We start from the raw sequence: 16,279 nt of genomic DNA, 5'->3' as shown, positions 1-16,279 counted from the left end.
TACAGTGGAAGATGCCGGAGCTCACAAGTGAAAGCCAGATCCTTTCCGTTATATTTTAATCTGTCCCTTAATAGCTGCAGCCATTCTCTGGGGCCATGAACGATCCCACAAGTCCATTCTTTTATTCAGACAACCTTGCAGTCAAAAACATAATCAACAAATACAAATAACGCTCCAACGGCCCATCCATCATGCCATTCATGCAGTGATTAATCTGGCTCTCTGTTACACAATACGTTCTCAGCACAGCTCAGGTTCTCAGTCATTCCAACGCAAGTGCTGACTACCTTTCTCATTTCTCATTACAGAGGTTCAGATTGGACTCTCTTGCAGACACTCACCTAACACGGCTTCCTCTGTACTCAGCACTGATGCTAACCTGTAAATCCATCTCCAACACCTTTGAAGAGCGACTCCTAGAACTCTATCGTCAACCCTTACGTTTTACTGGTAATCTTGGGAGATTTTCCACCACTTTCACGACTAGAACAACATAACCTTCCTGTGATTGGATCTCGTCACCATGACCTGTTTCGTTACCTTGGCTTATACCATAATGGCCATCAAAACACAATCAAAGTTTACCTTAGCGGCATCGTGTCGGTAATGTGTCTGTTTTCATCCCGTTTCCTGCAGACGTCCAGCAGCTGTTGGTGGTTAAAGAAGAGGTTCCCCCTGAGCAGCAGGAGTGGAGCTCCAGTCTGGACCAGGAGGACCCAGAGCCCCCACACATTAAAGAGGACCAGGAGGAACTCTGGACCAGTCAGGACGGAGAGCAGCTTCAAGGTCTGGAGGAGGCTGATATCATCAAGTTCACATTCACTCCTGTGAAGAGTGAAGATGATGAAGAGGAAGCTCAGTCCTCACAGCTTCATCAAAGACAAACTGAACAGATGGAAACAGAAGCTGATGGAGAGGACTGTGGAGGACCAGAACCAGGCAGGAACGCAGATCCAGATAATCACCCAGAACCAGATAATGTCCAGAAGCTGTTGGTGGTTAAAGAAGAGGTTCCCTCTGAGCAGCAGGAGTGGAGCTCTAGTCTGGACCAAGAGGACCCAGAACCCCCACACATTAAAGAGGACCAGGAGGACCCAGAGCCTCCACACATTAAAGAGGAACAAGAGGAACTCTGGACCAGTCAGGAGGGAGAGCAGCTTCAAGGTCTGGAGGAGGCTGATATCACCAAGTTCACATTCACTCATGTGAAGAATGAAGATGATGAAGAGGAAGCTCAGTCCTCACAGCTTCATCAAAGACGAACTGAACAGATGGAAACAGAAGCTGATGGAGAGGACTGTGAAGAACCAGAACCAGACAGGGACTCGGATCCAGATAGACATCCAGAATCAGAAACTGTTGACAAGACTGGAGACTCTTCTGAACCTGAGACTGATAACAGTGATGATTGGAATGAAACCAGAGAACCTCAGTCAGGCTTAAACTCTCTGAATAATGGTGAAGTTTCTGTCAGTGATTCCAGATGGAGAGCTGGAGAGAAACCATTTAGCTGCACTGAGTGTGATAGAAGATTTAGAACCAAGGGAGGTATGAAGAGACACATGATGACTCATACAGGAGAGAAACCATTCAGCTGCTCAGTCTGTAGGAAATCTTTTGCACAGAGTGCAGATTTAGAGATACACATGAGAATCCACACAGGAGAGAAAAGACTCCGCTGCCGTGTTTGTGACCAAAGATTCTCTTGGCTTTATCAGCTCAGAAACCATGAATGTGTCGGTCAGCAGGCAGGTGTAAACGCTCTGAATAATGGTGACGTTTCTGTCAGGGATTCCACATGTAGTGCTGGAGAGAAACTGTTCAGTTGCTCTACGTGTGAGAAAACGTTTGGCAGCAGTGGACATTTGAAGAGACACGAGAATTCACACAAGAGAGAAACCATTCAGCTGCCCTTCGTAAAAAAACAAAAAAGATCTGTCCGTTGTTGACAGGTCGAATGACATAAATGTGTCTGTCGTCAGCTGGCTGTGGCTCAGGAGGTACAGCGGGTCATCCACGGTTCGATTCCTGACTCCTCCAGTCCGCAGTGCGAAGTGTCCTTGTACAGGATGCTAAACCCCAATTTGCTCCCGAAGGCTGTGCCATCAGTGTGTGAATGATGACATGTAGTGTGAAGAGCTTTGAGTGGTTTTACACACTATACTATCACTGTTTTGATGATGGGAAGATGATTGTGCTTTGTTTCCTTCTCATTTCTGGTCTTATTTGCGGTCAGTGGTAAAAGTTCTGGTGCGGTTTCTTCCATCTTTGGAGTTTTAGAGGGGAGTCAAGAGTGATCAGAGTTCTGGCTCATCGTTACAGTTCTCGATTAATTTGGTCAACTTCCTATCGGCAAGTGTTCAACCCCCCGTCCTTGTAGCTGCACGCATGGACTGACCTTTCAAAGAGCATCAAAGACTAATGCGGATCCCTAGATGCCCCATAGCAGCAGTGAGTTCCCACCCCCCCTCTATTCATTTATTTGTATTATTTTTTTGTTTATTATCCTATATTATTTCTCTTATTTTTCTCCTTTCATTCTTATAATTCATATTAATTGTTTTACTTTACTCTTGCTTTGTTAATGAATGTAATTATTTGATCTTATGTCTTTACCTCCGTCCCCTAAATGTACCTGAGTTTCTATCTGAATGTAAATGTTCTGTAGCCTGTAACCCTACAATGGGTCGGGTGGTGGGAGGGCGGGAGGGTCGGGACTGAGGATTTAAGGAGATAAGTAACCATAACTCACTACATCTTGAGTTGGTTTTGGCAAATAAATTGCTTTTCTGAACAACCAGCTTGTTTGTCTCCCTTCTTTGGTGCAGTCTGTGAATGTCATAAAATATGTTAGAGAAAAAATAGTATAGAATGTTATAAAAAGTCAAAGTATCGTATCGAAATAAAGTCTAATTATATTGTGTTGTAAAAATAAAAGTATAGGATCACAAGATAGTATGTAAAATAAGTGAAAGTATAGTATATGATAAAATTGTAAAAGTATTTTAGGAAAACGTCATTATATAGTATGTAAAAACAAAAATCATAGTATAGTATGTCATAAAAAGTAGTGTTACGTTCACTGATTAGTCTAGTGGATGAGGACAGTAACTGAGGCCCAATCCCATCTCCCCCCCTCACGGACTTTGAGGCTCCCGTGAAGTCCGTGAGGGTTTAGTTCTGTCTGTCACATCATCGAATGTTTGAGTCTCTTGCAGACATGTTGAGCCCTTTATGAACCCTTTCCGTAAGTCAGCATTAGATGCAGACTTAGCCTAAGGGAATTACCCACAAATCATTGCAATGTGACGTTAAACACGAGGTAACCAGTGGACACATGGAGACGTAAACAAAGAGGACGGCTCAGTGTGTTCAGCCTGTCTTAATACATTTACTCAGAAACATTAAGGGTTAAAGATGAAGAACAACAAAACGACCACAAACAACTTTATTCATTTATTAGAAAGATTTGTGTTTTCATGATCTGATATTTCCCTCAATAACTTTTATTATGGAAACAATTAAAGTCAGAGCTTTTTATATCATCATTTCATTCAGTCATGTGAGGCGGATCGTTCCTGAGTGTTTTGAGTTTTATCATTTACGTTTAAGCTGAAACATGGAGCCTAATAAAATGATTCCAGTAGTCAAGAGAAACAATAATCATATTCTGAGTTATTTAACAATGACGTCACAGTCACAATTTCAAAACGTACAGACGCAAATAATTCATAAATAAGACGATCGCATTCCGCCGGTAGAAACGGATCCTGTGCTTATAAACAGAACACAGGACACAGTTTGTTAACAGACTACAGAGAGAAACACCTCTACAGTGGTGATTACTGTGTCTTTATTAGTTATTAGTATTATTAGTTACTGTTATTAAGTACAGTGATCATGTGAACAGACACAAACTTATCAAAAGTCTCTCCAGCTGTTAAGTATCACTCAGCTAAAATACTGCTTTATAAACAAAAATGAATCAATACAAAATAAAAAAAGTTATTTTTCTGTGTGTAAAAATAATATATTCTTCTTCCAAATACATAAATACAATAATATAAGATTATTCTTCATGATGACCACTTTCGATACTTTAAGTATATTTTGGTGCTCATACATTTGTGCTTTTACTTGTAACAGTATTTATCCAAGAGTATTTATCCACTGTAGTATTACTTTTACTTCAGTAATATGTCTCAATACTTCATGACACAAAATACATCTTGAATATAGAAAGAATAGCTGCTGAATTTCGTCCATGAATATATTTTACAAGTGAAGGTTCTGCCTCTTAAACCTTTGCTGGCTTTTGTTTTGAAGTCTGAATAATTCAGAAGCACCTGAAGTCATGGAAACCATGCGTTAGGCTGCCACACAGCGGCCGGACTTCAGGAGCAGGAGGACGGACACAGAGAGTATGTGTAAACCAACCAGGTGTTTATTTCACCGACAAAAACAAACAAATACATACACGGCATAACTCTTTCAGGGACCACGGGCAGCATGTGGTCCTGGCAGCGACAGCCTTATATAGTCTGCCACTAACGAGGACCTCCACACCACTGTAAGATAGGTGACTCTGCCCCTTACTCTACAACAAATACATTCAAAGGGATGCCTAACATTCTAAGGTCAATTATCTATATGATCTCTATGGTGGTAAGACATCACCATAGAGATCATATCCGGCCCGAGCAGAGGATTCAATTTCCCTACCACCCCTCTAGTAATTACCACATGGTACCTTCCCGGAACTATGACATGGTGCTTTTGTACCCTGGGGACTCTTTTAGGACGAACACCCTGGAGAGGAGACACAGCAGAGGTAAGTTCTTTGAACATGCATCTTATTTGACAGCACTATTAATATATTCAATCATTTTAGTTACAGATAACCAAACCACTAATATGTTTGTGTCTACAGGCCCGACCTTCAATAATCACTCCTGAGACCAGATATCAGAACAGTGTGTGAGTCTCTTATTGTCTCCAACAGTCCACCAATGCCTGCATTGGAGAAGGTCCTTGTCACACCATGCGAGGAGAGGGGAAACGAGGAAATACGTTTTAAGAGAAATGAGATGTCCTCTCCTGTAGTGTCACGTAACGCAACATCTGTTTCTGATCACAGCTGGATCAGCTGTCAGTGTGCTTTAAAGACACTTAATGTGTTGATCGTGATTCAACTCATTTAAAGCTGTTAATGTACTGTAGCGACCCTTACTCAGGAAAGCTACGAGACGTTATTTTCTTGTGGTCCTTTATTTGCGGACAGTACACAGGCTACTGTGGGCCGTAGCCTACGCCAACAAACAGTCAACACTGTTAACGTTCTGTAACATCTTTAATCATCTGCTCCCGGTCATAGACTAACTCTCGTCGTCCAGGTACACAAAACACAACATCCCACCAGGCATGAGGCCTTCACTGACCTCCGTAAATGCAAGAACCAATCTTATACAACATCTTAGAACACTTTCTGTAAACACCATAACACCTAACATAACAGGTTAACATTATATGTCTTCAGTCCGTTACAGTACCGTATTTTCCGCACTATAAGGCGCACTTAAAAGCCTTTAATTTTCTCAAAAAACGACAGTGCGCCTTGTAATCCGGAGCGCCTTATATATGGATCAATTGGTTAATTGGTTGATCCATACTGGTTGTACACGGCGCTCTGTCAAAATGTTTCAGTACGACTGGTAAACTACAAAGCCGCACCGCGGTAAACACCGGTACTGTGCTTACTCCTAGTCCAACACCACTTGTGTGTATAAAGACCCCAAAATGGCACCTTTCAAGAGACACGCTTACGACGCTATTCTATTCTATGCGCCTTATAATCCGGTGCGCCCTATATATAAAAACAGTTCTAAAATAGGCCATTCATTGAAGGTGCACCTTATAATCCGGTGCGCTTTATAGTGCGGAAAATACGGTAAGTGAAGAAACATGATATTATCATTGATGCATCCTTGTGTTCATCACTATCATGTTTCTGGTAAAGGTGGAGCTTATTTTAATGACTTGTTTAATCTATATTATTACATAATTTATTGGTTGAATATATTTAGTTTTAATAATCAGGATCTCTAAGTAACATTTCAAGTACAAAGCGGCATAATATGGTACTACTCAAGCAATGTACAGGTACCTTCAAATTGTACTGAAGTCCACTATCTGAGTAAATGTACTTAGTTACATTCCACTGCGATGTCATCTTTTATTGTGAAGGCCAGATGAGCGGAAGTAGTGTTAGTGTTTCCGTGTCTAATGTACTCAGTTACATTCCATTCTACTACTACTGATACTACTGCTACTACTGCTACTACTACTACTGCTGATACTACTGATACTACTACTACTACTGCTACTACTGATACTACTACTACTACTACTACTGATACTACTACTACTGCTGATACTACTACTACTACTACTGATACTACTACTACTGCTGATACTACTGATACTACTACTACTGCTGATACTACTGCTACTGCTGATACTACTACTGCTACTACTGATACTACTACTACTGATACTACTGCTACTGCTGATACTACTACTACTACTGATACTACTACTACTACTACTACTACTACTGCTTCTACTGATACTACTGCGACTGCTGATACTACTACTACTGCTGATACTACTACTGCTATTACTGATACTACTACTACTGATACTACTGATACTACTGCTACTGCTGATACTACTATTACTACTGATACTACTGCTGATACTACTACTACTACTACTGCTACTACTGATACTACTGCTACTGTTGATACTACTGATACTACTACTACTGATACTGCTGATACTACTACTACAACTGCTGATACTACTACTACTGCTGATACTACTGCTACTGCTGATACTACTACTACTACTGCTACTACTGCTACTACTACTGCTACTGCTGATACTACTACTACTGATACTACTGCTACTGCTGATACTACTGCTACTACTACTACTACTACTACTACTGATACTACTGCTACTGCTGATACTACTGCTACTACTGATGCTACTGCTACTGCTACTACTGCTACTGCTGATACTACTACTACTACTACTACTACTGCTACCACTGATACTACTGCTACTGCTGATACTACTACTACTACTACTGCTGATACTACTACTACTACTGCTACTACTGATACTGCTGATACTACTACTACTGCTACTACTGATGCTACTGCTGATACTACTACTACTACTACTACTGCTATTACTACTACTGCTGATACTATTACTGATACTACTGATACTGCTGATACTACTACTACTATTACTACTACTACTGATACTACTGCTACTACTACTATTACTACTACTACTGATACTACTACTACTGATACTACTGATACTACTACTACTGCTGATACTACTACTACTACTGATACTACTGCTACTGCTGATACTACTGCTACTACTACTACTACTGCTGATACTACTACTACTGCTGATACTACTACTGATACTACTGATACTACTGATACTACTGCTACTACTGCTACTACTGATACTACTACTACTGCTGATACTACTACTGATACTAATGCTACTACTGCTACTACTGCTACTACTACTGCTGATACTACTACTACTACTACTACTACTGCTACTGCTGATACTACTACTACTACTGATACTACTACTACTGATACTACTGCTACTACTGATACTTCTACTACTGATACTGCTGATACTACTACTACTGCTGATACTACTACTACTGATACTACTACTACTACTGCTACTACTGATACTACTGCTACTGCTGATACTACTACTACTACTACTGCTGATACTACTACTACTGCTGATACTACTACTACTACTGATACTACTGCTGATACTACTACTACTGCTACTACTGATACTACTGCTACTGTTGATACTACTGATGCTACTACTACTGATACTGCTGATACTACTACTACTGCTGATACTACTACTACTGCTGATACTACTGCTACTGCTGATACTACTACTACTACTGCTACTACTGCTACTACTACTGCTACTGCTGATACTACTACTACTACTGCTGATACTACTACTACTGCTGATACTACTGCTACTGCTGATACTACGACTACTGCTGATACTACTACTACTACTACTACTGCTACTGCTGATACTACTACTACTGATACTACTGCTACTGCTGATACTACTGCTACTACTACTACTGATACTACTGATACTACTGCTACTACTGATACTGCTGATACTACTACTACTACTACTGATACTACTGCTACTGCTGATACTACTGCTGCTACTGCTACTGCTACTGCTACTACTGCTACTGCTGATACTACTACTACTACTACTACTACTGCTACCACTGATACTACTGCTACTGTTGATACTACTACTACTACTACTGCTGATACCACTACTACTACTGCTACTACTGATACTGCTGATACTACTACTACTGCTACTACTGATGCTACTGCTGATACTACTACTACTACTACTACTATCAAACTCTTCGATCAAACTCTCTCATATGAACGCCACGTCAATCACATCACAAAAACCGCCTTCTTTCATCTCAAAAACATCGCCCGTCTCCGTCCCTCCCTCTCCTCCGCAGCCGCTGAAACACTCATCCACGCCTTCATCACCTCTCGACTGGACTACTGCAACAGCATCCTGTACGGCTCACCCACCAAAATCATCAATAAACTACAATACATCCAGAACTCAGCTGCCCGTCTGCTCACCCACTCCCGCACCAGAGACCACATCACCCCAGTCCTTCAAAACCTCCACTGGCTCCCCATACAGCAAAGAATCCAGTTCAAGCTCCTCCTCATCACCTACAAAGCCCTCCACAACCTTGCCCCTTCATACCTTTCGGACCTCCTGTACCATCACATTCCCAACCGCAACCTCAGATCTGCTGACGCCAACCTCCTTACCCCCCCTACTCTGTCCAAGCATCGGACCTGGGGGGACAGGGCCTTCTCCGTTGCTGCCCCCTCCCTCTGGAACTCCCTGCCCCAACACCTCAGACATTCTTCGTCACTTGCCACTTTCAAAACTGCACTTAAAACTCACCTATTCAAATCTGCTTTTAACCTCTAAAGTCAGTCATGTATGTTTTCTTTCTTTCTTTTCATGTTTATTTTATTTTATTTATTTTTTCTTACTGTTATGTCGTATATTTTGTTCTTATTATAAATGCTTCTATTGTTTCTGTTTTTAACATGTAAAGTGTCTTTGAGTGCCTTTTAAAGCGCTATATAAATAAAATGTATTATTATTATTATTATTACTACTGCTATTACTACTACTGCTGATACTACTGCTACTGCAGATACTACTGCTACTACTACTACTACTGCTGATACTACTACTACTACTACTACTACTACTGATACTACTGCTACTGCTGATACTACTGCTACTACTGATACTACTGCTACTGCTACTGCTACTACTGCTGATACTACTACTACTACAACTACTGCTACCACTGATACTACTGCTACTGCTGATACTACTGCTACTACTACTACTACTACTACTACTGATACTACTGCTACTGCTGATACTACTGCTACTACTGATACTACTGCTACTGCTACTGCTACTACTGCTACTGCTGATACTACTACTACTGCTGATACTACTACTACTACTACTACTGATACTACTGCTACTGCTGATATTACTACTATTACTACTACTACTGCTGATACTACTACTGATACTACTGATACTACTACTACTACTGATACTACTGCTACTGCTGATACTACTGCTACTACTACTACTACTGCTGATACTACTACTACTGCTGATACTACTACTGATACTACTGATACTACTGCTACTACTGATACTACTGATACTGCTGATACTACTACTGATACTACTGCTACTACTGCTACTACTGATACTACTACTACTGCTACTACTACTGCTGATACTACTACTACTACTACTACTACTGCTACTGCTGATACTACTACTACTACTGATACTACTACTACTGATACTGCTACTACTGATACTACTACTACTGATACTGCTGATACTACTACTACTGCTGATACTACTACTGCTGATACTACTGCTACTGCTGATACTACTGCTACTGCTGATACTACTACTACTACTACTGCTACCACTGATACTACTGATACTACTACTACTACTGCTACTACTGATATTACTACTACTGCTGATACTATTACTGATACTACTACTACTACTGATACTACTACTACTACTGATACTACTGATACTGCTGATACTACTACTACTGCTGATACTACTGCTACTGCTGATACTACTGCTACTACTACTACTACTGCTGATACTACTACTACTACTACTACTGATACTACTGCTACTGCTGATATTACTACTATTACTACTACTACTGCTGATACTACTACTGATACTACTGCTACTACTGATACTACTACTACTGCTGATACTACTACTGATACTACTGCTACTACTGATACTACTACTACTGCTACTACTACTGATACTACTACTACTGATACTACTACTACTATTACTACTACTACTGATACTACTACTACTGCTGATACTACTACTGATACTACTGCTACTACTGCTACTGCTACTGCTGATACTACTACTACTACTGATACTACTGCTACTGCTGATACTACTACTACTATTACTACTACTGATACTACTACTACTACTGATACTACTGCTACTACTACTACTGTTGATACTACTACTACTGCTGATACTACTGATACTACTACTACTACTGCTACTACTGATACTACTACTACTACTACTACTGATACTACTACTACTGCTGATACTACTACTACTACTACTGATACTACTACTACTGCTGATACTACTGATACTACTACTACTGCTGATACTACTGCTACTGCTGATACTACTACTGCTACTACTGATACTACTACTACTGATACTACTGCTACTGCTGATACTACTACTACTACTACTACTACTACTACTACTGCTTCTACTGATACTACTGCGACTGCTGATACTACTACTACTGCTGATACTACTACTGCTATTACTGATACTACTACTACTGATACTACTGATACTACTGCTACTGCTGATACTACTACTACTACTGATACTACTGCTGATACTACTACTACTACTACTGCTACTACTGATACTACTGCTACTGTTGATACTACTGATACTACTACTACTGATACTGCTGATACTACTACTACAACTGCTGATACTACTACTACTGCTGATACTACTGCTACTGCTGATACTACTACTACTACTGCTACTACTGCTACTACTACTGCTACTACTACTACTGATACTACTGCTACTGCTGATACTACTGCTACTACTACTACTACTACTACTACTGATACTACTGCTACTGCTGATACTACTGCTACTACTGATGCTACTGCTACTGCTACTACTGCTACTGCTGATACTACTACTACTACTACTACTACTGCTACCACTGATACTACTGCTACTGCTGATACTACTACTACTACTACTGCTGATACTACTACTACTACTGCTACTACTGATACTGCTGATACTACTACTACTGCTACTACTGATGCTACTGCTGATACTACTACTACTACTACTACTGCTATTACTACTACTGCTGATACTATTACTGATACTACTGATACTGCTGATACTACTACTACTGTTACTACTACTACTGATACTACTGCTACTACTACTATTACTACTACTACTGATACTACTACTACTGATACTACTGATACTACTACTACTGCTGATACTACTACTACTACTGATACTACTGCTACTGCTGATACTACTGCTACTACTACTACTACTGCTGATACTACTACTACTGCTGATACTACTACTGATACTACTGATACTACTGATACTACTGCTACTACTGCTACTACTGATACTACTACTACTGCTGATACTACTACTGATACTAATGCTACTACTGCTACTACTGCTACTACTACTGCTGATACTACTACTACTACTACTACTACTGCTACTGCTGATACTACTACTACTACTGATACTACTACTACTGATACTACTGCTACTACTGATACTTCTACTACTGATACTGCTGATACTACTACTACTGCTGATACTACTACTACTACTACTGCTACTACTGATACTACTGCTACTGCTGATACTACTACTACTACTACTGCTGATACTACTACTACTGCTGATACTACTACTACTACTGATACTACTGCTGATACTACTACTACTGCTACTACTGATACTACTGCTACTGTTGATACTACTGATGCTACTACTACTGATACTGCTGATACTACTACTACTGCTGATACTACTACTACTGCTGATACTACTGCTACTGCTGATACTACTACTACTACTGCTACTACTGCTACTACTACTGCTACTGCTGATACTACTACTACTACTGCTGATACTACTACTACTGCTGATACTACTGCTACTGCTGATACTACGACTACTGCTGATACTACTACTACTACTACTACTGCTACTGCTGATACTACTACTACTGATACTACTGCTACTGCTGATACTACTGCTACTACTACTACTGATACTACTGATACTACTGCTACTACTGATACTGCTGATACTACTACTACTACTACTGATACTACTGCTACTGCTGATACTACTGCTGCTACTGCTACTGCTACTGCTACTACTGCTACTGCTGATACTACTACTACTACTACTACTACTGCTACCACTGATACTACTGCTACTGTTGATACTACTACTACTACTACTGCTGATACCACTACTACTACTGCTACTACTGATACTGCTGATACTACTACTACTGCTACTACTGATGCTACTGCTGATACTACTACTACTACTACTACTATCAAACTCTTCGATCAAACTCTCTCATATGAACGCCACGTCAATCACATCACAAAAACCGCCTTCTTTCATCTCAAAAACATCGCCCGTCTCCGTCCCTCCCTCTCCTCCGCAGCCGCTGAAACACTCATCCACGCCTTCATCACCTCTCGACTGGACTACTGCAACAGCATCCTGTACGGCTCACCCACCAAAATCATCAATAAACTACAATACATCCAGAACTCAGCTGCCCGTCTGCTCACCCACTCCCGCACCAGAGACCACATCACCCCAGTCCTTCAAAACCTCCACTGGCTCCCCATACAGCAAAGAATCCAGTTCAAGCTCCTCCTCATCACCTACAAAGCCCTCCACAACCTTGCCCCTTCATACCTTTCGGACCTCCTGTACCATCACATTCCCAACCGCAACCTCAGATCTGCTGACGCCAACCTCCTTACCCCCCCTACTCTGTCCAAGCATCGGACCTGGGGGGACAGGGCCTTCTCCGTTGCTGCCCCCTCCCTCTGGAACTCCCTGCCCCAACACCTCAGACATTCTTCGTCACTTGCCACTTTCAAAACTGCACTTAAAACTCACCTATTCAAATCTGCTTTTAACCTCTAAAGTCAGTCATGTATGTTTTCTTTCTTTCTTTTCATGTTTATTTTATTTTATTTATTTTTTCTTACTGTTATGTCGTATATTTTGTTCTTATTATAAATGCTTCTATTGTTTCTGTTTTTAACATGTAAAGTGTCTTTGAGTGCCTTTTAAAGCGCTATATAAATAAAATGTATTATTATTATTATTATTACTACTGCTATTACTACTACTGCTGATACTACTGCTACTGCAGATACTACTGCTACTACTACTACTACTGCTGATACTACTACTACTACTACTACTACTACTGATACTACTGCTACTGCTGATACTACTGCTACTACTGATACTACTGCTACTGCTACTGCTACTACTGCTGATACTACTACTACTACAACTACTGCTACCACTGATACTACTGCTACTGCTGATACTACTGCTACTACTACTACTACTACTACTACTGATACTACTGCTACTGCTGATACTACTGCTACTACTGATACTACTGCTACTGCTACTGCTACTACTGCTACTGCTGATACTACTACTACTGCTGATACTACTACTACTACTACTACTGATACTACTGCTACTGCTGATATTACTACTATTACTACTACTACTGCTGATACTACTACTGATACTACTGATACTACTACTACTACTGATACTACTGCTACTGCTGATACTACTGCTACTACTACTACTACTGCTGATACTACTACTACTGCTGATACTACTACTGATACTACTGATACTACTGCTACTACTGATACTACTGATACTGCTGATACTACTACTGATACTACTGCTACTACTGCTACTACTGATACTACTACTACTGCTACTACTACTGCTGATACTACTACTACTACTACTACTACTGCTACTGCTGATACTACTACTACTACTGATACTACTACTACTGATACTGCTACTACTGATACTACTACTACTGATACTGCTGATACTACTACTACTGCTGATACTACTACTGCTGATACTACTGCTACTGCTGATACTACTGCTACTGCTGATACTACTACTACTACTACTGCTACCACTGATACTACTGATACTACTACTACTACTGCTACTACTGATATTACTACTACTGCTGATACTATTACTGATACTACTACTACTACTGATACTACTACTACTACTGATACTACTGATACTGCTGATACTACTACTACTGCTGATACTACTGCTACTGCTGATACTACTGCTACTACTACTACTACTGCTGATACTACTACTACTACTACTACTGATACTACTGCTACTGCTGATATTACTACTATTACTACTACTACTGCTGATACTACTACTGATACTACTGCTACTACTGATACTACTACTACTGCTGATACTACTACTGATACTACTGCTACTACTGATACTACTACTACTGCTACTACTACTGATACTACTACTACTGATACTACTACTACTATTACTACTACTACTGATACTACTACTACTGCTGATACTACTACTGATACTACTGCTACTACTGCTACTGCTACTGCTGATACTACTACTACTACTGATACTACTGCTACTGCTGATACTACTACTACTATTACTACTACTGATACGACTGCTACTACTACTATTACTACTACTGATACTACTACTACTACTGATACTACTGCTACTACTACTACTGTTGATACTACTACTACTGCTGATACTACTACTACTGCTGATACTACTACTGCTGATACTACTGCTACTGCTGATACTACTGCTACTGCTGATATTACTACTATTACTACTACTACTGCTGATACTACTACTGATACTACTGATACTACTACTACTACTGATACTACTGCTACTGCTGATACTACTGCTACTACTACTACTACTGCTGATACTACTACTACTGCTGATACTACTACTGATACTACTGATACTACTGCTACTACTGATACTACTGATACTGCTGATACTACTACTGATACTACTGCTACTACTGCTACTACTGATACTACTACTACTGCTACTACTACTGCTGATACTACTACTACTACTACTACTACTGCTACTGCTGATACTACTACTACTACTGATACTACTACTACTGATACTGCTACTACTGATACTACTACTACTGATACTGCTGATACTACTACTACTGCTGATACTACTACTGCTGATACTACTGCTACTGCTGATACTACTGCTACTGCTGATACTACTACTACTACTACTGCTACCACTGATACTACTGATACTACTACTACTACTGCTACTACTGCTGATACTATTACTGATACTACTACTACTACTGATACTACTGATACTGCTGATACTACTACTACTGCTGATACTACTGCTACTGCTGATACTACTGCTACTACTACTACTACTGCTGATACTACTACTACTACTACTACTGATACTACTGCTACTGCTGATATTACTACTATTACTACTACTACTGCTGATACTACTACTGATACTACTGCTACTACTGATACTACTACTACTGCTGATACTACTACTGATACTACTGCTACTACTGATACTACTACTACTGCTACTACTACTGATACTACTACTACTGATACTACTACTACTATTACTACTACTACTGATACTACTACTACTGCTGATACTACTACTGATACTACTGCTACTACTGCTACTGCTACTGCTGATACTACTACTACTACTGATACTACTGCTACTGCTGATACTACTACTACTATTACTACTACTGATACGACTGCTACTACTACTATTACTACTACTGATACTA

General features: G+C 40.1%; 1 protein-coding gene across 11 annotated transcripts in view; it reads left to right on the top strand.

The window, feature by feature from the left end:
• Positions 1 to 2,797, top strand: part of LOC142931579 (uncharacterized) — a 14,624-nt gene extending 11,827 nt beyond the window's left edge. For 3 of the 11 annotated variants that reach the window (XM_076075554.1, XM_076075564.1, XM_076075556.1), the window contains exons 2-3: positions 367 to 450; positions 637 to 2,797. In XM_076075554.1, coding sequence (XP_075931669.1) covers positions 367 to 450; positions 637 to 1,949 — 1,397 coding nt within the window. In that variant the 3' untranslated portion in view covers positions 1,950 to 2,797. Of the gene's footprint in view, positions 28 to 308; positions 451 to 636 lie in introns of all 11 variants that reach the window. The other 8 variants (XM_076075563.1, XM_076075558.1, XM_076075555.1 and 5 more) reach the window with 5 other exon arrangements.
• Positions 2,798 to 16,279: the final 13,482 nt, after the last annotated feature.

Source organism: Anarhichas minor, unplaced genomic scaffold (assembly GCF_050575085.1).
Source record: "Anarhichas minor isolate MPS153535 unplaced genomic scaffold, ASM5057508v1 ptg000053l, whole genome shotgun sequence".
NCBI lineage: Eukaryota > Metazoa > Chordata > Actinopteri > Perciformes > Anarhichadidae > Anarhichas > Anarhichas minor.
Note: the sequence above shows the minus strand (reverse complement) of the source record. Positions and strands in the feature narration are given on the sequence as shown.